The sequence below is a fragment of the Sminthopsis crassicaudata genome, chromosome 4 (assembly GCF_048593235.1).
Source record: "Sminthopsis crassicaudata isolate SCR6 chromosome 4, ASM4859323v1, whole genome shotgun sequence".
NCBI lineage: Eukaryota > Metazoa > Chordata > Mammalia > Dasyuromorphia > Dasyuridae > Sminthopsis > Sminthopsis crassicaudata.
In genome coordinates this window covers 22,853,256-22,879,984 of record NC_133620.1, presented here as the reverse complement: position 1 = coordinate 22,879,984, position 26,729 = coordinate 22,853,256, and the positions used below count along the sequence as shown (strand labels likewise).

General features: G+C 46.3%; 1 protein-coding gene and 1 long non-coding RNA gene across 2 annotated transcripts in view; one reads left to right on the top strand and one right to left on the bottom strand.

The window, feature by feature from the left end:
• The window catches only part of LOC141541628 (uncharacterized), a 31,648-nt gene extending 12,369 nt beyond the window's left edge, over nucleotides 1–19,279 (top strand). Inside the window, exons 2-4 of the long non-coding RNA XR_012481855.1 lie at nucleotides 2,128–2,321; nucleotides 2,807–2,899; nucleotides 18,543–19,279. This is a non-coding gene — a long non-coding RNA (uncharacterized LOC141541628). The remainder of the gene's footprint in view (nucleotides 1–2,127; nucleotides 2,322–2,806; nucleotides 2,900–18,542) is intronic.
• The window catches only part of SLC1A7 (solute carrier family 1 member 7), a 72,434-nt gene that overhangs the window by 30,004 nt on the left and 15,701 nt on the right, over nucleotides 1–26,729 (bottom strand). Inside the window, exon 3 of the mRNA XM_074265905.1 lies at nucleotides 3,491–3,706. Within this exon, the coding sequence (XP_074122006.1) occupies nucleotides 3,491–3,706 (216 nt within the window). The remainder of the gene's footprint in view (nucleotides 1–3,490; nucleotides 3,707–26,729) is intronic.

The window sequence follows — 26,729 nt, the reverse complement described above, 5'->3', positions numbered from 1 at the left end:
AGCACCTACTAAGTGCCGATGTGCTAAGCACTCTACTAGGCGCTGAGGATACAAGCCTTTTATTAAGTGCCAGAATATACAGGTCTACCAAGGAAACACCCCTGCCCCCCAGAAGTGTACAGAACATGTACACCTCCACACATACACAGTGTAAAAAGTACGGGCGATGTTGGCAGCAGCGGGGGGAGGAGGGGGGGACCGCCGACTCCTTGGAGTTTCCATTTCCTCTGATTAGACTGGGCCCGATGCTGTACATAGCAATGTACAACATTCATGTCCCAGCGGGACCCTGCTGGGCTCGGGCTCATGGTCAGAGTGCCAGGGCTCATTCCCTGGTTGAGGATCTGACCTGAGGAACAGCCTTCTTGGGCAGCCACGATCCCGCCCCCCCCTCCGCAGGCACCTCCCAGGGCATGGAGCTGGACGCCTCCTTGGGATTTCTCACTATTTCCCACTTGGGTCTCAGCTCCCTCTTGCCAGAGACTGGCTGGGCTGGGACTGGCTTATCTAAGGGCCCTGCAGTTGGGAGGGTTGATGTGGGACGAGGGCCCAGCTCTGTGACTAGTTGTGTTAGTTATGTCTGATTTTGTCTCTCTCTCTCTCTCTCTCTCTCTCTGTCTCTCTCTCTCTCTCTCTCTCTCTCTCTCTCTCTCTCTCTCTCTCTCTCTCTCTCTCTCTGTCTCTCTCTCTCTCTCTCTCTCTCTCTCTCTCTCTCTGTCTCTCTCTCTCTCTCTCTGTCTCTCTCTCTCTCTCTCTCTCTCTCACACACACACACACGACTGTGGGCTCTGAGAACGTCTGGCTGGGAATTCTGAAAAATGACTCTAAGCCATTAAGCTCCAAAGTCCTTCTGAGTTAGGGTAACGAGGGGCTCATTTTGGAGCCCGCCTGAGTCTGTCTGGAGACAGAAATGGAAGCTGAGAGTGGACGGGGGGAGGACACATTTAACCAGCTACACGTGATTATATATAGCAGGCACTCTGTGAAGCACCTGGAATATAGGCCCTGCTCCTAATGCAAACAGCTACGTCCGTACCAAATGCGGGCAAGACAATGGGGGGGGTGTTATATTAAAGGAGGACACCAAGATCCAGCAGTGTCTAATTCAACCCAGAACTGAGTAAGAGTCCTTACTAGAACCCACCAGGCTAATGGTCATCCAGCCTTTGCTTGAAAATCCCAGTGACGAGGAGCTCACCGTTTTCTGGGGTGACCCGTCCAGATCTGGGACAGTTCTCACCTATAAAATAGGTGAGAAAGTTCTTCCTGACATGGAGCCTGGATTGGTTCCCCCATTACTTTTAGTTCTTTCTTCTGGGGCCAAAGAGGAGGAGACACATGTTTCTTCCATGGCATGGCAGTTCAGTGAAAAGAATACAGCCCTTATGGTTACATGTGAAGAAACGGAGGCTCAGGGAAGTGCAAAGGTAGTGAAGGGGAGCATCAGAATTTGAAGCCGGGACTCCAGAGTCAGTATTCATGCTATTTTGCTATCTTTCCCACAGGACTATGGAAAGTGTTTTGTGTACAGAATTATAAAATTGAGAAGGATCTTAGAGACATCTAATCCAATGTATATGCCTATAGACTCCAGTCTACAATACACTCAACAAGTACTCAGAAGCCTTTGTTAGAATCCCCCTAGTGAGAGGAAACCCCCTCCCACTTTCCAAGGCAGCTTTTCCCAGTCTGGGTCAGCTCTCCTGGGGAGGATGCTTTCCCAGGCGTGGAGCACTCCCCACCCAGTGGGACAAGGCTGATGGCTCCTCCACCACAGAGCCCCATATTTGAGGACAGATAACGTCTCAGCCCTAGGTTCTCTTCTCCAGGCTGACTATCCCCAGTTCCTTCATCTACTCCTTGAAGGGCATGGGCTCCAGGTCCTTATGAAACTGTTTCATATTCATATAAAACCTCTGTTTCATAAGGTTCTGCTCTGAATCTTTTTTCCCCCCTGAGGCAGCTGGGGTTAAGTGACTTGTCCAGGGTCACACAGCCAGGAAGTGTGAAGTATCTGAGACTGGATTTGAATTCAGGTCCTCCTGACTTCAGGGCTGGGGTTCTATCCACTGCCCCACCCAGCTGACCTTCTGCTCTGAATCTTACTCTGTTCTGAATGTTCTCCAGGTGATCAATGTCCTTCCTAAATTGTGGTGCTCACAAGCAACAGGCCAACTGGCTCCCGCTTTCTAGACCCTGTGCAGCCAAAAATCACATTCCCAGATTTGGTGAGTGACGGCGTACACTCAGACCTCAGACTTGTTGGAGCAAAGATCTAAATGAACCCTTCCCTTTAAGGAAAGACTAAAAGTAAGAACCAGGTATGTTCTTATTAATTAAAAGAACTCCAAACGGATAAGCTTAAGAAGTAATAGGCTGATGCTAAAAAATAGGAAATGGATAGAGGGAGGCACATTGACACAGATTACAACCTTTCCTGAAGAAGTTTAATGGGTGTAAGTCAGTCATCACAACAAGGAACCGCGCATGGGGCTGTTCTATGAGTACTTATATTTGGACAGAGGCTAATTGACAGTGTTCGGGAGAATTGAACAGCCTGGGTTGGCTTTGAAAACCTCTGCAGTTCTGTTAGTGACCTCTAGCTTTCCCTTTGAAAGGAATTCTGCACTAGTGAGACTGTCGCAGCTTGCCAGGCCTACCAGCTCTCTGACCAGCTGTGTGGATGGATGCCCCCTGCTTATGCGCCAACTCGGAATCGCCCTTTGTTTTTGGAAATCTATTCTAGGAGGGGAGGTGGGAACTATTTTGTACGCCAAGTATCTCACACACTTTTTTTCCCTACCAGACCTGAGATTTCATTTGTATAAGAAATTCCCAGTGAGAACCTTCCTCTCCCATTGTGCATCTGCTTCCATTGTTCAATTTCTAGTCTCCAAAGGTAAGTTATTAACTTAAGGGTTAAGTTATTTGCTCAAAGTTGAACCCAACTCACCCCGGCTCTGAGGAGAGCTCTTTATCCCGGGGCCCACCTACTACCAAACCACCAATACATTGAGCATTGAGAAAATATCCTGACTCGTATGCAGAAGGACATCCACAAGTACTGAGAGCTGCAGGAATGTCCGCCTTCCCTGCCTTTGTGTTTGTTTTCTCCCAGGGTTCTGTGTGAGTCTCCTAGCTCCTGGCTCATTCTCAGGCGTCCTGCCTTACTAACTCAGGGGCTCCCAGTAAAGCAGGAAATCTTGCTATTGTTTTAGATTCCGAAGCTGAACACAGGCTGATTGGCTTTTTTTAATTAGCCATACTGGTGCCCATATCAGTGCCCCCCCCAGGGGCCCAGATAACTAAAAAGCAACTTATTTTCCTTGGATAATGTTCTTGGGAAGATGTTAGGGCAGGTTCCCTCTGTCCCTTTTTTAAAGCCAGGAGCACAGCATATGCTGTTGGGTAAGTGGTCAGTGAGAAGAGTCCCGCCTTGAGAGCTGGACTATGACCAGCCCTGGCAAAGGACATCAGAAAAGGAAATCACCTGATAAGGTCCAGCAGGGCGTCGGCCGAGCTCATTATAGGCTTCCCACTCTGGCCCGTGACCTCCTTCTGTGCTGCTCCACCAGGGTGGATGATGGAGACCATGACGATGCCCACAATGACGGCGACAAAGGTGGTCCAGAGGTAGTAGGCCACGGTGAGGATTCCTAATCGACTGGAGGTCTTGGCGTCCAAGGATGCCAGGCCTGACATCAGACTGGGGGAGAAAGGACAGAGCATTGGAGCTGTTCACCAGTCACTCACTCAATCAACAAACATTTATTGAGCGCCAACTGTGTACTGAACATTTTACTGGATATTGAGGCTACAAAGTCAAAAGTAACACCCTGCCTTCTCATAAAGAATTTGCATTCTGTTGGGGAAACTAAATGTGTCCATAAAATATGCAAAATATACTCAGAATTAACACGAGACTGAAGTCCAGGGAAAAATCACACATAGAATAGGAGATGCATTTTGATGGAAATGAGGGATGCTAAAAGGCAGAGGTAAAGAGGAAATACTTTCTAAGTGTGAGGATCAGCCTGTGCAAAAGTACAGAGACTGGAGATAATATCTCTGCATATAAATCATAAACTTTAGAACAGCCCCTTAGAACCATGTAGAACCTAGAACCTTGACATGCTGGGACCATAGAACCCAGCACGTATAGAACATTCAATATTTAAAAGTTTACAGACATATGACCAACCAATAACATGCCGGAACCAAATTTGACCAGTTAGAGAGAGCCAATTGGTAAACTTTCAGTGTGGGTATTTACATCTATAAATCAGGCCTTAATTTATTGTTCTGTTAATTATCTAGACTTAAGAAAGTGAAGGAAAAAATCTTAGTAATTTGTTTAAGCACACATATGTGCTTATACTACAGACACATATATATATTTATATATATATTTCTGGAAGACTCATTGTCAAACATTTACCAGCATGCCCTCACATCTAACCTTAGAACAATATAGATATATAGAAGATTAGAAACATAAACTCTTAGAACCATATGGAACCTTAGAACTTTAGAGTCACAGAACTTTAGGAACCCTAGAATTCGAACCCCATAGAGCCATGCAACCTTATAGCCACCTGGAACATTCGAACTCTAGAACTTCAGAATCATAGAGCTTTAGGAACTCAAGAATTTGAATACCAAAGAACCACTTTAGAGTCATGCAACTGGATAGCCACATCGAGAATTAGAACACTAGAACTTTAAAATCATAGAACCAAATAGAACCTCAAGATTTAGAACTATGGGATTTTAGAACCTTATTATCTTAGAAAGAGAGGTTCCTGGAACTATATTGGAATTTTGGAAGCTTAAAAACTCCAAATGAGAAAATCCTAGAATCCTAGAATGGATTCCATTTTAGTGGTACCATTTTTTTTTAGAATGGCAGAGCTGAGGGGCAGCTAGGTGGCGCAGTGGCTAGAGCACCAGCCCTGAATTCAGGAGGACCCGAGTTCAAATGTTTTCTCAGACCCTTAACACTTCCTAGCTGTGTGACCCTGGGCAAGTCACTTAACCCCAGCCTCAGGGGAAAAAAAAAAAAAAGAAAAAAAGAAAAAAAAAGAATTGCAGAACTGATGGGGATTTCAGAGAGCTTCCTCATTCCTACCGGGGACAAAAAGTTCTCAAAGATGGGTAGAAATTTAATATCTGATAATATTCTCCAGCTGTCAAACTGAGGGACCTCTTGGTCTAACAAAGCTTTCCAAAATGATCAGGGAATAAACCTGCATTATTTGTACCCATGTGGTACCTGGGAAAAAGCATGAAACTGAGCTCGAAGGCTGGGCTCAGGGTCAGCTAAGAACCAACCAAAACACTTGATGGTTTATTCAACATTTTCTCCACAACAACCTCATGTGGTAGGGAATGGACCGCATTATTACCTCCATTCCATCACTACTTTTTCTTACTCTACCTTCGATTTTTCATGCTCCAGGGCTCCAACCTCTCCTCCATCTAACCTTGTACCCCGGGACCCCAGGTTTCTGATTGGTGAGTACAACCTCCTACCAATGATTGCCCATCCTCGAGCACCCTTCTCTCTCTTCCCCACCTCCCACCCCATTTCTTACTCTAGCTCTGAGAACAACAATTAACTCAACGCCGCTGAGAGACATTTCCTGGCTCCCACTCCCAACATGTGCTGTCTTCTATCAGAACGGAAGGGCCTCGAGCGTTTCCCCTTCAGCTCCTGGTTCCTGGTCAGACCATAGCCAGGGTGTCATGTTCAGTCTGGGGAGACAGTGCAGGAAGGAGAGTAAAAAAGTGAGGGGCAGGGGCTTCAGATAGCCACCCCCTCCCTGTCGTGGAGAGGAGAGAACTGCGGCTTGGGAGCTGGGGGACTGACTTGCATGAAGTGACTTTGTGCGCTTATCTTGTTTCCTACTTTGTAGCATTGGCAAATGGGACTAATGGTCCCCAGCCCTGAGACTCCATGAGCCTATGCCCTACCTACATTTAGTTCCCACTACTCATGAAGAGCAAGAGTCTGCCCAGAAAGTAATGAGTCTCCCATCATTCCAGGCCTTCGAGGATGCTTGGGTGGGCACGTGTAAGCAGTGCCATGGAGAGAGTCCCTTTCTGGGATGGCTGCTCTTTTCTATCCCAGAGATGGCAGGCCGGGACTTATTGTCCAAACATCCTAAGGCCCTGGTGGGGAAGAGGAATAGACCGGTTCCATCCGGCCTCAGGGCTGGGCTCATGGCCCTATTTGGGCCCATATATGGGTTCTTATCCCTTGTGACCTCAGAAATATTTATTGATTTATATTTATAGATATTTAATATGAAAGCAACGTCACTGGGCGTCGCTTACAGATCTTGGGGGGATCACTGTCCCCCAGGTTCCAGTTCCAGGGGAGCCCTTCCAGTTCCACATCATGGACGGCCCCTTCCGACTGTGGTCTGTGGTCTCCTTTAGCTCGCCCCACACCATCATTATTGTTGGGTAGGGGCGCCACCCTGTGGCCGGCACAGATTTTCACCGCCTTCAGGGTCCGGTGTACCTGGGCTACCCAGGGGAGGTGCTCTCCAGGAGAGCCCATCCTATTTTCCCAGAAGCCTCTGGGCACTGCCCTTTCCTGGAGGTGGTGGGGGGGAGTAAGTCCTTGGACACCTTGACCTCAGGCCTTAGGCAGAGGCTTCATAAGCTCAGAAACGCGACGTGACGGCCCTCGGCTCACAGGAGGTACCCGTGGAACGGATTTTTGAGATCGCCGGGTCCAACCATTGTCTTTCAAAGAGGAGAAGAGTGAGCTCAGAGAGGAGCGACCGCAAGATGAATTCCCGGCTCCTGGAGTCCAGCACTCTGCCCGCCGCCCCTACGCTGCCCCTACGCCGCCCCTACGCCTCCCTCCTGTCTAACTTTAGTCTTCATAGAGGATTTGGGGGCTAAAAGGAAGGCGGCAGCTCAGCCGGCCAGGCCAGTTACCTGGGGAGGGCAGATGGCAGAGCCCCCCTCCCCCCAGACTCAGCCAAGGAAAAGCCCCCCTGGGAGAGAAAGCGAAGCTTGGTTTGCTTTACCGATGGGTCTCGCCTCCATTTTGGATTCCTTCTTCAAAATTCAGGGAAAGGCGGAGGGCTGCTCTGTGCCGCCTCCGGGCATGGGAGGGAGAGCCTGGGGAGGGCAGAAGAAGCCTCTGCCTTCCTGGGCCTCCCTGTTGGAGGGGGAGGGTCTCTTCCTAACTAGAACTCAGAGGCCTCCAGGCCTTCAGCTCCTTTTACAAGTGAGGAAACTGAGAGCCTGGTCTCACAAGGGGGCAAAGCTCTGAAACGCACTCCCATGTCCTCACTGTGGTGCAGTAAGAAGAAAGATCATTGAATCTGCGGCCGAGGATTGGGGTTCGAATCCCAGCTCTGCTGTTCACTGTCAGGGTCCTTCCATTTCTCCAGGCCACAGTCTCCTCATCTGGGAAATGGGCATGTTGGACTAAGTGGTTTCTCAGGATCAGGCCAACTCTAAATCTATCCAAAAAAGAGGAAAAGGATCGATACTATTTATAGCAGCTCTTTGAATGATTGCAAAGGATTCAGATCTGAGGGAGTGTCCACTGGGGAATGCCTGATCTGGTTATGGCATACGAATGTTGCAATACTATGTGTTGTAAGAAATGATGAAGGGCGGCTGGGTGTCGCAGTGGCTAGAACACTGGGCCTGGAGTTCAAACCTGGCCTCGGACACTCGGACTACACAAGTCAGTTCATCCGGTTTGCCTCAGTTTCTCTATATGTAAAATGAGCTGGAGAAGGAAATGGCCGACGGCTCCAGTACTTTGCCAAGAAACCCCTAAATGAGGTCACAGAGAGCTGGATGCCACTGAGACAATGTTATCAACAACAGAAATGATGAAGGTGATGGGTTCAGAAACACCTGGGAAGAGTCACATGAACTGAGGCAGAGTAAAGTGAGCAGAACCGAGAGAACAATGCGTACAAGGGCAACGAAGGGTAACGTCAAATGACTTGGAAGTTAAGGTTTCTGGTGAAGGAAGAGTCTGACCCTGACTGCAGAGGCCCAAGTCCTGGCAGAAAATATGAGCTATCAGCAATATATAACAGTGTTTTGGATCACTAATAGTTAGAGGACTGCAAATTAAAACAGCATGGAAGCTTTACTTTAAACCCACCAACTTGGGGCAAAGTTGGTAAAGGGAAAATGACAAGTGCTGGAAGAGTGTTCAGTAAAGTGTGGTTGGTGGAGCTGTGAATCGGTCCAGTCATTCTGGAAAGCAATTTAGAACCATCCCAAGAATTTCTGAAAATTAACCCAGTTGGGGCAGCTAGGTGTTGCAGTGGAGAGAGCACCCGCCTGAAGTCAGGAGGACCCGAGTTCAAATCCGGCCTCAGACACTTAACACTTCCTAGCTGTATGACTCTGGGCAACTCATTTAACCTCAATTGTCTAAGAAAAGAAAAGAAAAGAAAAGAAAAGAAAAGAAAAGAAAAGAAAAGAAAAAAGAAAATTAACCCAATGGTATCACTCCTATACTCCAAAGAATTCGAAGTCCAAGGAAAAGCCCCCCTACATGCAAAAACATTTACAGCAACTCTTTTCATAGTAACCCCAAATGGAGAACTAATGTGGGGTTGTCCCCTTTTGAGCAATGTCTAAATCAATTATGAACGTAATGGAATATCATAAATCATAAGAAATAATAGAGAAAATTGGGAAGATCTCTATGGATGGATGCAGAGTGAAATGAGCAGAACCAAGAGGAAAAATTACACAGCAACAGCAACATTATAGAGAAGAATGATATTGAAGACCTTCAGAACTCTGATCAGCATCATGAAGATGAAAGCGGCCCCTCGTCTCCTGCCAAAGGAGGTGAAGAAACTGAAAATGCAGCCAGAGAAATGCTGTTTCGGCCGTGGCCAATGCGGGAAATGTGTTTTGCCAACTCTGTGGCTACATGAAGAGGATTTTATTTGGGGAGTTTATTTTGATTTTTGGGAGTTTTTGATTTGATTCCAGGGGAGAGGGAGAGGAAGGGCTGGATTTTTGAAAAGTGAAAACAACAAAGACTATTATTTTTAACATAACTTATTGCTGAGCAGTGGTTCTGAGCAGAACTAAAGCTCCAATACTGAGCCACACAGCCAAAACAAGGTGAAAATACATCACAGCATCTTGTCAGTATAAAAAGGAATTCGACATACTGCCTCGATGGCATAGGGCTGCTATCGATATTATTGTTGTCGAGAATGAACAAGGAGTATCTTTTGAAAAAATATATGTATTGTCCATATTAAGAGCACAGGATTTAAAATAGACATCATTTGCACTTTAAATTGTTGGATGGCTAAAATACATATGTAATAAAGCTCATTTCATCCCATCTTGACCAAAGGCCTCCACGTTATGTTCCAGAAATCTGAATCCCATTGAGATAGCATCTTACTAAAGCAGCCGTTTGCTTTCCAAATCTTTCTTTTCTGAAGCGTTTGACTTCTATCCAGAGCTGTGATGAAATCCCCCTGGGCCTCCATGAGGCCTTACTTTAAGAGCCAGCAGGCTCAGGTGAAAGAACTGGAGACCAGAGGCCCACCTTTGATGCTTCCCAGCTGGGTGATCTTGGACAAATCACTTTCCCTCATCTGTAATATGAGAGGCTGGGCTATGGTGTCGTCTGAGGTCCGCAGTCCTAAGTCCAGTCCCTTCTGGCCCAGAATTTCATCATCATCATAATTGTTGTTGTTCAATCATTAGTCTCTATGTCCCAATTCGGGATTTTCTTGGCAAAGATAGTGGAGCAGTTTGCCTATTTCATTCTCCAGCTCATTTTACAGATGAGGAAACCGAGGCAAGTTGCCCAAAGTCACACAGCGAGTACCTCAGGTCTAGCTGACTCAAGCCCAGTGTTCTATCCACCGGACTGGCCGACAGCTCATGCTACCCAAGACTTTTTAAGAGAAGTGTAGAGTGAGGGATGAGATACCCTTCCCTTTCCTCCTCTCCATCTGAAGTGCTTCTTCTTAGGAAAGAGGTCTTCATAAAGGGCCTTGAGTTCATACCCTGATTGCTTGAAGGGATTGCTTGAAGAAACCAGGAGAAAACTGGGAGTTGAGGGAGAAGGAGGGTCCCAGAGGACAGAACTGGGAGTTGGGAATGAGCGTTCTGAAGAAGCAAATTTAGACTTCATAAATGAGAAAAAGCATCCTGAGCTAAAACGAAGTTATATGGCCCTTCATGGCCATATTTTTCTGTATATTGTGCCGTATATTGTGGCTCCACGAGCTATCAGGACAAGTCTTTGAGAAGGGAGCAGAAGCCTTGTGGAGTGATTTCCCTTTTCTGGGAACAAGACCAGAGGTCTCTGAGATCCCTATGAGCTCAGAAAATCAAGGATGCTCCATTTTGGAGCTTTTAAAATGTTTCCAACTCATCACTAAAGGCCCTGCCCGTGGCACCGAAGCTCCTCAGTCCAAGCTTGCTGGCAACCAGATGGTTAGAGGGGTGCTCTGGCAGAGCTTATCCCCCCAGGAAACCCCCCCGGAGCCGGCACCCCCAGTTCTGCTGCATCGGGCCTTGGCAGATGTGGCCGCCTCGGGCCTGGATGGGGCAATGCATCCATCCCGAGGGTTTCAGCCTTCCACCCTTAGGGTCTTGTAAACTAATTCCCCGAGAGGCTAATTGTCATCAGATTGCCCTGCTTCTGCCCGGCCTTGGGAGGTGGCTGGCGGGGACCATTCATTCATCATATCATCTTCTCTAATGCGATTATTCCCAGAGCAGACAAATGGAGATGAATCCAAGCTGGGACCAGAAATCCCTCCCATCCTAATGGAATCACAGAATATCTGAGATAAAAGGGACCTCCGGGGCTAGGGCAGAGCAAATGATGCGGGAACTGAAGGAGGCCTGGGAACAGAGGCCCCAAAATGGAGGCCTCCCCTTCACCAGGAGAATTTGCGTCTCAACAATCTCTCTGGGAGGTGGTTGCTGCTAAAATTGTTACCCCCATTGTACAGATAAGAAAACCGAGGTTCAAAGAGGGATCTAAGGATCTTAAGTTCAGAGCTTGAAGGGATAGAGGTCAACTTTCTCATTTATATATGGGGAAACTGAGGCAGACATGAGGTACATAGCTAGAAAGTGTCTGATGTAGATTTGGACTCTCTATGAGTCCAGCTCCAGCACGTTAGCCATCTCACACCTGGAGGAAGGGTCTTGCCTAGGGGCAGATGGCTAGTGAGGGTCCCAGAGGTGACCCCAGTGTCCACACTCTGGATGCTGGACTCTATCCGTGGCACTCCTGCCTCTCAGCCTCCTGGGGCTGAAAAAAAGCCTGGAGAATATAGGGAAACTCCAAAACTGGGGAACTGGAGACTAACTGAACTTCTGGGAGTTAGTGGAAGTTACTCCGAGTCCCCCCAAGCCTCGTCCGAAGCCTCGTTCGCTTTCCATTTTCTTAGGCCTTTCTAATCCCTGCCCCTGGTCCTCCCCCATGTTCTGAGTCCTCCTCTCCACTATCTCCAAGTGTTCCCAGTTCCTTCCTTCCCAGTCCCCTTCAATCCCACATTCTATGGGAAGTCTTTCTTGTTCCCCATCCCTCTTCCCCTCGCCTTCCAGATGACTTTCTGCTCTGTACGGGCCTTAGATGGACGGCCATGTTGTCTTCCCCATTGAGGGTGAGATCCAACTACTTAATAAATGTTTATTAAGTGACTTCCCCAGCCGACATTAGGTGTTCCCCATTTTGGATAGTCCAGTTTTCTGGGGAGGGGCGTCAGAGGTGGGCTGGGGTGCAGCAGAAAGAGAGGATTTCTGGGGTCCTCCGGCCGTGGCCATGGCTCGAGGATGGGGGCGCCCCTGGTTCCCCCAGGATGAGCACGAAGCCTCGGGTGGGGAATAGAGAAGAGACCAGGAAGGGGCCTCCTCGGGGATTCTGTTCTCCCCCAGAAGCCATCTGGATATTGCTCTGAAATAGAGGGATTATGGCTCAAATTGTCCAGGGGATTACTGAGATTAGAGGGACATTAATCCCACTGGAGAAGAAGGGATGGCTAAGCAGTGCTCCACTCCCAGAAGCAGCCTACTTTCCATCTGTTGATTGCTGGGGCAAGAGGGAAAAGCCCTGGTTAAGTGGGATCAACTGTAGTGGGGGTGGGGCGTGTGCAAACATGATGATAATTGAGGAGGAAGAAGTGGAAAATCACTGCCTGCAAGGGGGGGGGGGTTCAGAGGCAAAACTAGCCTAGGGCTAAAGGGACTTTGCCTCAGGACGCTGACATCTGATGGGACAGTGTGTAGGCACAGCCACTCTGACTGTCTGGCCATTATCAGTCACTCAAGCATTAAGTTCCTGCTATGTACCAGGCCCTGTGCTGGGAGGGAGGATTCTCCCTCCTCTCAAGGACTGTCCATTCCGAAGGTCCCGCAGCCTCCTTCCCTTCGGGTCAGTTCTGTCCCCTCTCCCCAGCTGCCACTGGGGGCCCGGTCCCCCGTGTCCCTCTTCTCACACAGACTCCCGAAGAGAGAGTGCCCGCTCCGGCTTCGACGAGGATCCTTGCCCCACTTCCAGGGCGACATTCCTCTGCCAGTGTAGACCACGGCCTCCGTGGGATTTGCTAGTAGCTGGCCTTTGTGTCATTCAGCTAAAAGTCCAGCCAGCGCCGGCCCCCTCAGCAGCTACGGTAGCACCGAGCCTCCCTGCCTCCACTCCTGGGGTCGGCCCACAAGCCAACTGCTCTTCCTTGGATTCAAAGTCCAGCTTTTCCCTCTCGGGAGGAGGCGCCGGGTGCGGAGTCCCTGCCACAGCCACAGTTCCATGGAACCGCTTCTGCACCAAGAGTTCCCTGTAGGAACAAGCTGGGCTCCCGGGCCTGGGACTGCCAAAGCCGGGGAACTCCTGGCCTGGAAGTGTCCTCTCCTAAGTTCCATCCCCCAGGCCTAGTGGACCGGTGGAATCTGAGCTCCTTGGGAACAGGGCCGGCTTCATCCCGCCCATGGGGGACCATAAGAGGTCTCTTCCAGCCCAACAATGGATCCGGTTCCTTCCAGGAGCCATAGTGAGGGGCAGGCTCAAGGCCTGGATTCCCTCTGCCGGGTGCCCTAGCATATGGTGAGTGAGATCTGAACTTGGTCCTCAGATGTCAGGCTCTCTCCCTCCAGCCTGGAACGCTCCCCCTCTTCCCGCTTCCTTTAAGCCCTAGCTTAGGCGCCATCTCCTCCCCAGAACCTTTCTAGACCCCCCAGCCCCAGCCAGCCCTTCCTCACTCCCTCCTCCCCTAGCTCCCTTGCTTTAGCTGCTTCTGATAACTGCTTTATATTTAAGCCACCTGTATTTTTGTAGGTACAAATCTCCCCCGTTTAATGTTAGCTCCTTAGGATAAGGATCGTTTGATTTTTTGTACCTAGAACAGAGGTTGACATACAGTAGGTGCTCAATAAATGCTTGTTGGCCGGTTGACTGATCTAAGATAACCATCCTTTCTACTCTTGTTTTCCACTCCATCCCCACCTGAAGGAGGAGGGAAGTAAGGGGCAAGGCCAGAGGAGGAAGAGGGGCCAAATGTGGACAGCTTCCCCTTTCTGTCTCTCTCCAAGCCCTCCCTTCCAGTGCCCACTCGCTGCCTCCTGTACTCAATCCTGCTTCCTTTAACCCACAGGGTGACCTCAGTGAGCCAAGGACTTCAGAATTCCTCCAAGCTTCTCCCACCAGAGCCTAGGAGGCCAGAAGCATGGAGAAGAAACTGAGATGCCCCTCCCCTCCCCTGTGAGCCCAAGGGGGCTTTCCCAGAGTCAGGCCGTCTGGGGGGGGGTTAGAGGGAGGACCGAGGAGGGGGGGCGCTTTCTCCAGCAGCGGCCCGCCTTGGATTCCTCAGCTGTCCCGGGAGACGCCATGACCTATTTCTTTCCCTGAGGAGGAGACAGCTCAGGGTTTGTCTGGCGGTCCGGGAGGCTAATGCACACATGCCACGTTGGCGCTGGCTCTCTGTGGCTCCCAGATGGTTTCCCTCCCACCTATCCCGGCCCCCCAAGGAGACAGAGCCATTTGCTTCAACTGCACCGCCTCCCAGATTGATGGAGCTGGTCTCCCCTCGGGGGCGTCCAGAGGATCCAGAAGCAGAGAATCCACATGTGACATGGAGAGGGGCCAGGTCTGGTCCACACAGCTGTGAGTTCAAGTCCTGGCCCTGATGCTGACCGACTATGTGAAGCGACCTTCGATTTCTGGGCCAGGCAGAGAGAAGTTCCACTTGTGGCAGCCAGATGGGACAGCAATCGGTACATAGAACTTGGGATCAACAAGCCCTCTATGAGGGCTTGCGTGCCCAGTGGAGAGAGCACCAGCCCTGAAATCAGGAGGACCTGAGTTCAAATCTGGTCTCAGACACTTAACACTTCCTGGCTGTGTGACCCTGGGCAAGTCACTTAACTCCAGCCTCAGAAAAAGAAAAACAAAAACAAAAACAAAAAACAAGACTTCTATGGAGGTCACTTCCCCTCTACATTTATGAGCTTCTGATCTCTCAAGGGGAGGGAGTGGGGGAAACCTGAAGTCAGAGAACTGGAAGGCAAGTCAGGAGCCCCCTAATCCAAGAGCCTCAGAATCCCTAAGGTGTGAAATAGCTTTCCAGAGCTATCCAGTCCCTTCCCTACCTACAGTGCTAATCCCCTTCTTCCATTCTCCCTGGCCCTTGGAAGAGCTGAGCCTGTTTTGCTGTCTATAACCCACATGGATTTTTGTTAACTGATAACAACATTCATCATTGTCAGCATTTATATAATGGTCAGGATTGGCAGAATTACGAGTATCTCATTGGCTCCTCACAGCCATTCTAGGAGCTTGGTGCTATTATTATCGCGATTCCTCCACTTCTTCTCAATTCCAGCTTTTCCCTCTTTTAATTATTTCCTTTTATTCTGTATATAGTTTGCTTTGTAGCTAGTTGTTTGTCTATTAGAATGTAAACTCTATAGTTAAGAAAAGAATTAAGGGTCAAAGAGGTGATAGAAAGGATCACAATCTCATGACATTAAAGGAAGTTTTTGCATAGACAAAATCAATGCAGTTAAAATTAGAAGGAAAGCAGATAATCAAGGTGTGAAATCTTCACAGCGAGTTTCTCTCATAAAGGTCTCATTTACAAGGAACTGATTAATCGTGGTGTCATTCTCTAATAGATAGTACTCACAAAAAGAAAATCCAAACTCTCAAGAACTATATGAAAAAACAGCTTCAAATCATTAATACGTAGACATTCTAATTAAAGCAACCTTGAAGTCCTTCTTCACACCTCTAAGATTGGCAAGGGGGACAAAGAAGAAAAATGATGAATGCTGGAGGGATTGTTGGAAAACAGGTACATCAATACATGGTTGATGAATTTGTGAACTTGTCCAGTCATTCTGGAAAACAGTTTGGAACTATGTCCAAAAAGTCATAAAAATGCACCATATTGGGACAGCTAGGTGGTGCAGTGGCTAGAGCACTAGCCCTGCAGTCAGGAGGATTTGAGTTCAAATGTGACCTAACTGTGACCCTGGGTAAGTCACTTAACCCCCTTCCCCAAAAAATGCACCATACTTTTTTACCTTATAATATCACTGAAGAACTACTATATCTCAAAGAAATCAAAGGAACACCCCATTATATGTATAAAAGTATTTATATAGGCTGTTTTTGTAGTAGCAAAAAACCAAAAAAAAAAAAACAAAAACTAACAACCCAAAACAAAAAATCTTCTCTAAACTTAAAAACTGGGAGCTAAGGAAGTGTCCATCCACTGGGAATTGGACAAGCAGACTGTAACATAGGAATGTAACGAAATTCTATTGGGTCATAAGAAATGATGAAAGATGTGGTCTCAGTGAAACTTAGGAAGACTTTTTTTTTTTAATTTTTTTTTCATTTTTCCAAATTATCCCCTCCCTCCCTCCCTCCACTCCCTCCCCCCGATGGCAGGTAATCCCATACATTTTACATGTGTTACAATATAACCTAGATACAATATATGTGTGTAAATCCCATTTTCTTGTTGCACATTAATTATTAGCTTCCGAAGGTATAAGTAACCTGGGTACATAGTCAGTAGTGCTAACAATTTACATTCGCTTCCCAGTGAAACTTGGGAAGACTTGATGAACTGATAGAGAGATGGAAAAACAACAAAATCATCTTTTTACAATAACATTATTACAAAGAAAAAGAATCTGAAAGATTTTCTAATCAATGCAATGATCAGTTATGATTACAAAGGACTGATGACAAAATGTGTTACCCGTCTCTCGACAGATGGACTCAGGATGCTGATTGAGACATGGCCAATGTGGGAATTTGTGGTGCTATATCATTCCCACATGTTACAAGAACTTTGTTTTCCTTTCCTTTTATTTTTGTTTTCCTTTCTTTTAAAGGCAGATGAGGGTGGAGATGGAAAGACAACAAATTTTTGTTCATTAAAAAATACTATTTAATTAAAAAAATTAACCAGGAAGCTTTGGAGAAACTCCATAGTCCCAAATTCTACACTAATCATTTAGGGCCTTGAGGAGGTTAAAACCCAATCCCTTTCCAGTACCTTCTCCAGTACTAGACTCTTAGGAAAACCAGGGGTTTCTGGCCCACTGTGGACATTTATGTGGCCCGCCAGGTTAAGGCAAATGGGCTGAGAGGTGAAGACAGAATGTGAGTTTGTTTTTACTATAGTCCGACCCTCCCACAGTCTGAGGGACAGTGAACTGGCCCCCTGTTTAAAAAGTTTGAGGACCACTGGGAAAATCCATGAGGCACAATTCACAAAGGACCAGGAATTAACATTCTTCCACACTTCCGAAAATATGGAGATACAACTTGACAAAAAGATATCATTTTACTAAATTTTCATAAGTTACTATCTGTATAAAAGCTTACAAAAGGTCTTCCCCAACCCAAACAATTTAAAAACTGAAAAAAGGAAAGAAATTCAAGTTTGCCATTTCAGAGGGAAAGTCTGGTTCCTCCAGAGCTCTTTAAGCATATGGTGCTCTTCTCCCCAAGGATTAGTCACCCCCTCACCCTTACGTGACAGAGCAAACTTTCCTGAATGAAATATTCAAATTTATTTAAAATACAGGCAATTCAATTGGAAGTCTGGATACAAATTCTCTAAATGTCCCTTTCTACACAGGCTATGCCAAAATGTCTGCAGGGATTCTTTGTCCCAAAAAAGCCATTCCCACCACAGACAAAAACTTTTGTCTAGGTCCCTGAGCCACAAGGTATTCTCCAAAGGATTTCTACCAGTGCTTGGGGTGATCCAAATGGGGCTCTTAACTCATTCCTTACTAGGACAAGCAAGATAATTTAAATGGTGAATAAATTTAGAATAGCTCCAAAGAGCTCCTAAAATGAATTAGACATTTAGTGTTAATTTATGTGGGGTTTCTAGGTCAATAGTCAAACTTCATACAATAGACCTGCAGCCCATAAGAAATGACACAAATAAGACAAATAATCTGAGTCTGCTTAAATGTTAAAAAGAAAAAAAAATATGGGTTATCATAGAGTCAATAAGCACTTATTAAATGCCTTTAGTTTTTGTTGTTGGGGCAGTTAAGTAGTGCAATGGTTAGAGTGCCAGCCTTTTACTAGCTGTGTGACTCCGGGCAAGGCACTTCACCTAGTTTGCCTCAGTTTTGTCATCTATAAAATGAGCTGGAGGCTTGTATCTTTTCCAAGAAAACCCCAATGGGATCACAAAGAGTCAGACATAACTGAAACAACTGAGCAAACCAGATCTTTTAAGGGACAGCTGGGTAGTACAGTTGGTAGAATGCCATACCTGAAATCAGGAAGACCTAAATTCAAATGCGGTTATAAAAGAGTTAAAATTATAATTTTTCTTCAGTGGATCCAAGCAAGGATAGTCAAGAATCTTTTCAGCTGGTTCTTGAAAATGTCCCAAACTTATCTCGGGTGAGCCCCCCTATTTATAACATTGTAGAGAAAGTCGCTATTGAGGTAGAGTTGGCCACCAGCTTCTGGATCCTTTCTGCTTTCTCCATATTTAGGAAAAGAGTAGAACCAAAACTCTTCTCAAGTCTTATTGATCTCCCTGCTTCCTTCCATTCCAAGGAATACTTTCTTCAAGTATTACCTTTCTTCCCTGCCTCCTTCTTTGGAGCCATGTTCTGTGGGAGCTATTAGCTTACTTTTACCTTAGGAACAATATAAGGTGCCTCAGGGCAATGTGATCCCCCCATTTCTGCTGTATTATGGAGTTTGTATCAGCTAAAAAGTTATCGATCACAATCATGATCACAGTAGCTCTAAGCCTCCCCATTAGAAAAATCCCTAATATTCTAAAAGTGGTTTCAATTTCTGCTCTAATTTACATTTTGTGTATTTCCACACAGCCTCTGGCTTGTATATATTTGCAACAAAATCAAGAAACAGGAAATGTTTAGGTAAAAGATGCAGAGTATGTTATAACGCCCATTTCTGGAAGAGCACGGGGAAGGGAACTTGGGAAGAAAACAGATCAATGACCTGAGATCGAATCTTGCTCTGTTCACCATGTTACTTTCTCTCTTAGACATTTGTCTTGAGGACACACTCTTTGAAAAGTTGAAGACAATCAATCTTGGCACTCATGATAAATGGTACCAGATGGAAGAAATGAATTGCAGATAGATGGAAGAATGGCTTGCAAGTTCTCCATGGAGAATCAAAGAGGATTTGGCAGAGGGGTTGGTTTTGTAAAGAGTCCAAAGGCAACATGAGCTCAAGTGTTTGAGTATGGACCAAGGATGTAGATATGCAAAGGAAACTTCAAGGAGTTTTCTTTCTACTGGGCAGAGGCAACCCAAGCAGACTATGACATCTTAGAAGACTTGGGGTCAAATCCCGGCACTACTCACCCCCTGATTTTTTTCTCTTAGATTTTTGTCTAGTCTCCTCAACTAGGAAATCTTTGAGAAGAGGGACCAAGTCTTTTCCTTCCTTGAAACCGGCAGAATCAGGAAACAATATACAAAATGACTACAATAATCTAAATGAAAAAATCATAATTAAACAACTATGAAATTCAGAAGACCGAATGACTCTAAGGAAGAGATTTTTAGAATTCACCCCCCTCTCTTCTCTTGGGGGGGGGGATGGGGCAGGGGAGCTTCTGGATGAGGAAAATTGCATAAAATATCAGACTTGGTTGATGTGCTGATTACTTTTGCTGAACTTAAAAAACTTCTTTGTTTCCTCTGAGAGGGGATATGAGAATACATGTTGGGAAATGAACGCGATATTAAAAATATGTATATATCAATGAAAAAACCTTTAGTCTGTTTACCGAGTTGTCTAATTCCTCCAGCACCAAACAAGTTTCCTCCTCACCCCAGGGACGTTATCTGGAATGACTGCTTCCTCGTCCCCACTCCCACACTCGATGAGTCAGTTCCAGCAGCTGCCTAAACAGCAAGGCCAAAGGAGAGATTTCAAGGGTCCCTGAGGGAGTCATCGGGCCAGGACAGGTTCTGGGTTTTGTGGACTGGCTGAGAACTGGACTGTATGTCGGAAAACACAAAAGGAAAGCCCAGCATGGCAACATGCAATGAGGAGTAAGATGTAAACCCTGATGTTTGATGATAGCAGCAGGTCCCATCTCCAGGTTTACAAAGGGCTCCTTTTTCTCAACAGAGCCATAATTGTTATTACGAGTTATTACAAGTTCATTTGTAGGGCTTGTGGAGACAGAAAGCCCAGAGTGTTGCTGAGTAGATTCAATGACTGCCAACTCCAGGGATCCCACAAGTCATGGACAATCCAGCCCAGAGGAGAACCAATAAAACAGTGCTCAAAGTTGGGCACCAGATGAGGAGTATGAGAGCAATAGGATCCTTGTTGATATGGGGGGGCGGACAGAGCATCAGCCCCAAACTGGAAAATGTAAGAAAAAAAGCAGGGTCATCAGAGAACCCAGAGGAAAGAAATGAGCTTCTCTTCCCCCCCCTCCTTCCCTTTCATGTCAGTGCCCTGGGACAGAATCCAGTTGTTCCGTCTTAGTTATGTCTCTTCCTCTCAACAAACCTGTGAGTTATGCGTTATATCCATTTTACAAATAAGGAAGCTGGGGCTCCTGGGTTATGTAAAGACTCCCGGGGACCGATTTATTCTTTTCAACCAATTGGAAGTCATTTCCTGTGGGATCTCGTCTCCTTTCGTTCAATGAACCAAGAACCTTACTCATGAAATGTCTTATCTAGTTTATCCCTCTGATTGATTCTAACACTTAATTCATGAGCTTTTCACCTGAAAAAAAGGCTTGAGACATAGTCAGTCCCATTCTTTGGGATTGGGAAAACTAGTCACCCCATTTACAAATGCCAAGTATTGGGCCAGCAAGGTGGCACAGTGGATAGAGCACCGTCCTTGAAGTCAGGTGGACCTGAGTTCAAATCTGGCCTCAGACACTTAACACTTCCTGGCTATGTGACCCTGGGCACGTCACTTAACCCCAACTGCCTCAAAAAACAACAACAAACAAAAAAAACCAAATGCAAAGTATTTTTGATGGGGAGAGCAGTCCCTTGGTGGAGGGGGCCAGCAAAGGTAGAAGGAGGCCAGCCCAGAAGCCGAGGGATTCCAAGAGAAAGAAGCAAAGAGGAAGGACATTCAGAGCTTGTCTATGCAAATACACAGAGGTGGGAGAGAATTTCCTGTGCAGGTAGCCGTCTCAGTTGGGCTGATGTAGTTTGGAACATAGCATGTGTAAAGGGGGACATTATGGAAAGCCAGATCTTTAAACACTGAATGGGGAAATTTATATTTTATCCCAGAGGCAGCTGGGGCCACTGAACCTGGGGAAGTGACATAGGCGGAGCTCATTTTGTTTTATCTGTCTGGTGAGTGAGTGGGGGATGAATCAGAGAGTCAGGGACTGAATGCAGAGACCAGTGAGGAGGCTAAGAGTCCAGGTGAGGGTGATTAAGGCTTGAACTGGGGGGGGGGTTGCTAGGTGAGTGGACAAAAGGGGATGGCCCTCTTGGCCTGGATGGCTATTATAATTCTATATATTAATATAGAATATATAATTCTGTATATTAAAATTAAATTCCATATATTAAAAACTTGCTTGCTGGTTCCCCCTTTGCACACAGCTCTCCCCCAAACTGTAAGGCATTGTCTATGAGGGATGCTGAAGAGTTAGAGGCAACAAGACTTGCTTTGGACCAAAGAGAGTCTGAGGTGGGGATGTGAGGGACTTGGATGGGCAGAAAAGTTGGGCACAGGGGTGGGTTTCAGAGGAAAGAGCCGAGTTTTGTTTTAGCCACGGTAAATTTGAAACCTTTGTGGAGCATTCAGATGGAGTTGTCCAATGGAAGACTGACATGTGTCCTGGTGTCTACCATAAGAGGCAATTCACAAATATTTGTTAATTAGCCAGAGATTAGAGAGAGGTAAGGGCTGGATGTGCTGCTTTGAAAGTGATCTGTTTGATGATGAAAGCGGACCCAAGGGAGCTTACGAGGAAAAGGGTAGGGGGAGATAGAGAGTGAGAGAAAGAGAAAAAACGAGGAAGGGAGAGGGAGAGAAGGGACCCTGGACGGAGGCTTGGGAGCAGCCCAGCAGAGGGGCCTGGATGAACATTCAAGAGCAATCAGAGAGAGAGAAGGAAAAGGGAGAGAGAAGGGCAGCTTTAGAGAGATGGAAAGTGGGCTCCATCCACTCTGGTCTGTCCTCCTTCTTCCCCTGGCCACTCATTGTATGTCTCAGGCCCTCTCGGGCTGTTGTCCTTCTGGGCCCTCCCCAATGCCATCCTGGTCACTGGGCTGCTGCGAGGGGACAGGTCCATCACCAAGCTGAAGACTTCAGAGGGAGGGCGGGGATGGGGAGTGGGGGACTAGGAGAGTTTCTTCGTCCAAACATCCTGATTCTAGGAAAAATGGATTGTGAAGGCTTAGGAGAAAAGGGAAGGAACAAATACGCGCAAGCACACACACACACACACAACTCTTGGCTCAGAAAATGGGTTCACCAAACATTCTGATGAGTTCAGCACAAGTTGAATCAGAAACACATGGACCTCGTTTTCTTGAAATATGCCTGGTTTGAGAACGTGGGCTGAGGAGGAGAGAGGGGGTGGGAGAGCAGCAGGGAGGAGGCTTGGCAGGGAGCAGAGGATCCAAGCCTCCAAGCCCCAGGCCAGTTCCAGATGTTGGAGGTGGCCTGTGTGAGCCACCCCTGGCTTCCCTATGTCACTGTCTTCTGGGGAGGTGTAAAAACAAGGCCAGGGGTGAGTGTGGGGGTTTCCTAGGCCTGACAGGGAGATAGAGACTGGGAGAGTCTCCGAGCTTCTCAGAGAGTCAGATAGGCCTCCATGGTTAGAGCAGCGAGCGACCCCAGAAGCCTTCAAGGGCAACCCTTATTTCACAGATGGGGAAACTGAGCCCAGGGACTGCCATGATTTGCCTAAAATCACACACTGGTGTCCAATTCAGTTCGACAAGCATTTATTAAGTATGTGGAAATAAAGACAAAAATAACCCTTGCTCTAGAGGAGCTGATTTTCACCTGGGGTAGGGGACATGTCTCTCGAGTCATTTCAAGAGGGGAAAAAAGATAGTACTCCGGATGATGCAGAAAAGGCCATCAAAGAGAGGAAGCGGCCCCTGAGCTGTGCAACCCTATTCATGGAACACAGGATGAGTTCAAGGCCCAGACACGGCCAATGTTTCATCCAAGGTCACACAGTAAGTTATGTGCCAGACCTTGAATGCTCTTTTGCCTCCCAGTTCATCCCTACTGACTCTGGGTGGACCTAGGAAAGCAGAACATCATGACTGCTCCATCCGGGTTAGGAATCCCTTAGCCCCAGGACTTTCTCAATAATTCCTGCAGGGAAAGTCCTGGCAAGTGTTCTGTTATTAAGGGCAGAGAACCTCTTTTCATCTCTGAGAGTCCAAATGCCCAGACTCTTCTTTATTGCATGGGTGACCCTGGGCGGGTCATTTCCCCTCCCTATGTCCCAGTATGTTTCTTTATATAATAAATAAGATTTGACTGGAGCAGGGTTCTGGAGCTAGTTCTTGACCTGAGCTCCGTGGATCAATTTCAGGGCAGTTGTGAACTTGGATGGAACAAAAACTGACATCTTTATTTTTATGTACTGCTACCTGAAATTAAGCATTTTCTTCAATTATGAATGTAAATAGCCCAACATAATTCTGGGAAGGGGTCCCTTGGCTTCCACAGACTAATCATCCAAAGGTCCAGGACACAAAAAAGGTGAAAAATCTCTGGACCAGATGAGATGATATTATTTCTGAAGATACTATCCTAAATATTTTAACCCCCATTTTACATGTTAAGGGACAGAGGGAGGCTTCTACTCCAGGTCTCTCTTGACTCTAACACTCAAGTGCTTCCCAATCCATCCCAGGCCATTTCAAACCAGTCGGTAGCCTCGTGCCCATTTTTTAAGTCTGGGAGCTGAAGTTGAGCAGGAAGAGAGTTATTTCTCTAAGAAGGAGCACCCTTCGGGGCCCAGGCTTCCAGCTTCAATTGCGATCAGACCAGAGAGCCCTAGAAAAGCACACTGTGAGGCAGCCTCTGCTTTCCTTTCTCTTTATTTCACAATGTGCTTGGGTGTGGTGGGAGAGCAGATATTTGGATAAGTTGAGAAATGCCAAAATGGCGGACCTAGGTCACTGGGAGGCTAGTCAAAGGGTACATCCAGTCTCTGATTCTCTTTCAGGTTGTGTGACTCTCCACAAGTTATTCAGCCCACTTCCTCAGATCTCAGTTTTCCACTCTGTAAAATGGGAATCACACCCTGCACACCGCAAACATGACCCACCCCGTTGTTAGGGAACTGCTTGATATCAAGCATATATCTTGTAAAGCAAATCTATCTCTACCTGGAGAAATCAGAACTGCTATGGTTAGAAAGCAGTGACAATTATCCAATATCCCAATATGGTACACAGTAAACAGTTGGCACTTAATGCTTACTGAATAGCTCTATCTGACATGATTCATCCCTGAGAATGTCAGTGTGGTGCACTGGAAAAAAACTGGGAAAAAACCAGAGCAGCTGGCTCGGTCACTTTTTGCAGGGAATAGCCAAGGGTTTGCTCCTCTGAACCCGAGTTTCTATTGCTATGAGATCGACGGTCTTCAACCTGCCCACCCCATTCAGCTGGCTGTTGTGAAATCCCGTTCGGGATGTTCCTTTATAAACTGCCAGATGCTGGAAGATCAGAGAAGCTCAGACTGAGAGCTGGAAGGAACTGCAGGCTCCCTCTAGTCCAGTGTCCCCTTACCTCACTTACCCTTGCTTTTCCCTGTGGCCCCCTGCTCTGAGTCCAGCGCTGAGCCTGGAGTCAGAAATACTTGAGTTCAATTCTGTCTCAGACACATGAGTTGTATGTCACCTGTCAAGTCATATACCTTTTGTCTACCTCAGTTTCTTCCTCTATAAAATGGGCATAATCTTACAGGTTTGTTATGAGGATCAAATGATCCCACTCCTCTCCACTAGGATGCCCTCACATTCATCTTGAGCAAGTGTCATTGATTTGGGTAAAATGAGAGAATTGGGCTAGTAAACCTCAAAGACTTCTCATCTCTAACAGTCTCTCTTTACTTCTTTTGTGTCCTAAGCTCCCTACCAGCTTGTACATTCTGTTCCTTGACATATTGTGTTTTCAGAAGCCAACGCCAAGATCAGAGCTGTCCAAAGTGACTTCATCCCTATCTTTCTCTAAGTATGAGGTGGCTAGAAGATTGAACTCAGAGTCAGGAAGACGCTTTGATGGAGGATTCGGAAGTTTCAAAGACCTCTTCCAGCTCGAAATCTGTTACCCTGTGACCTGAGTTTGAGTCTAGCCTCTGACACATATTAACTGTGTGATCCTAGATAAGTCACCAAATCATGACGTTTTAGGCTTACAATGGTAGAGATGTAGCTTCACAACAGTTCCCTGGCCTGATGAAAAACACCATCCAGGCAGATCAAGGGGATGCTGTTAATATGAATTGTACAGATGGTTTACAAAGCCATGGACAAAGCCTGCTTAAGGGCCTGAGAGTGTCAGCATGGTCAGAGAGGCCAGAATCACTGAAGAACAGGGCCCAGCTTGGTCACTTTCTGCTGTAGGACAACCAAGGACTTGCTCCTCCAAATCTGAGTTTCTTTTGCTATAAAATGAGGTTGACAGTCTCTAACCCCATTCACTTCTGCTTAAGGAAAAGATGAACGGAGACAGGCTAAAGACAAAAAATTAGGTCAAGAGTTGATTAAATGGACAGACCCAAAGAGGGAGGCAGTTAGGGGGGTGCTGTAGTGAATAGAGCGCTGGATCTGGAATCAGGAGGATTCATTTTTCTGAGGTTAAATCTAGCCTCAGACACTTAGCTGTGTGACTCTGGAAAAGTAATTTACCCTGTCTGCCTCAGTTTCTTTATCTGCAAAACAAGCTAGAGAAGGAAATGACAAGCCACTCCAGGAAGTTTGCCAAGGAAACCCCAAATGGTGACACAAAGAGCTGGACACCACTGAAAAGTGACTGAACAACAACAAAGAAAAATCATGAATGGTTTATAGCCAGCTAATCAAGAAGATCTACAGCGGAATGTCCCAGAGATCTATCATTCATCCTGTGCAGTTTTGTAATTTTTACTTGGATAAAGGCACAAGTAATAAAAATAATAATAGCTAGAATTTGTAAAGTGCTTCAGAGTTTGCAAAGAACTTTGCATAAATTATACCATTTAATTCTCACAACTCTGGGAAGTAAGTACTTTTATTATCCTCATTTTACAAATAAAGAAACTGAGGCAAACAGAAGTTAAGTAATTTTCCTAGGGTCACATAACATGAAGCATGACTTGAATTTAGATCTTCCCGACTCTGTGTCTAGCACTTGACTCACTGTGCCACATCTGTCAAATTTGCATAAAGTTGAATTGAAACTATGGATGTATAGTCTAGAGAAGAGAAGATTCTGGTACAAACAGTAACTGTTTTCAACCACTCAACAGGCTGTCATATGGAATAGATTCTGTTCTCAATGCCAACACACCAGTTCAGGTCTTCATCATGACTTGACTGAGTATTTGCAATGGTATCCTAACACATCTTTCCATCTGCACATCAGGTCTTTCTCCGCTTCAATTTATCCTGAAAATTCTTTTTCGAGCTCGTCGCTGCCCAGCTTTTTCTTCTGGTCTTCTGTCCCAGTGCCCTGGAAGCAATCACTGGTCTCCTGAACATGTCTTTTAGCTGACATCATTAATGACTTCTGGAGTCTAGCCCTTTCACTTCTTAGTGTACCTAATTGGACTGTCATCTTATCCCTTTTCACCATCTTGAACATAAGCACAGTACAAATGACTTTGTCTAAAGCTTTGCAAAATCGGGGCAGATTATAAGCAGAATATTCCCTCTATCCATCAGTCTAGTGTTTTAGGTCAGCTTGTCCCCAGTGCCTAGAATGCCCTTTTCACTAATTCATGAGGTCATGGAGTCAAAGGTTTAGAGAAGGAAAGCTTTCTCAAGGCTGCCAAGCCTCTTTTATGAAGGGGACATACATGTGCTTTGTGATAACTTTGCTTCTTTCAATGACCTCTGCTTTCAGAGTCAGTCAATAAATATATATTGTGTGCCATTTCTGAGCCAGGTATTGTGCTAACTGCTGGGTACTCAGAGAAAGGTCTGACAATCTCTGCCCTTGAAAAGCTCACACTTTAATGGGAGAAGACAATAATCTGAAGAGGTGGGGAG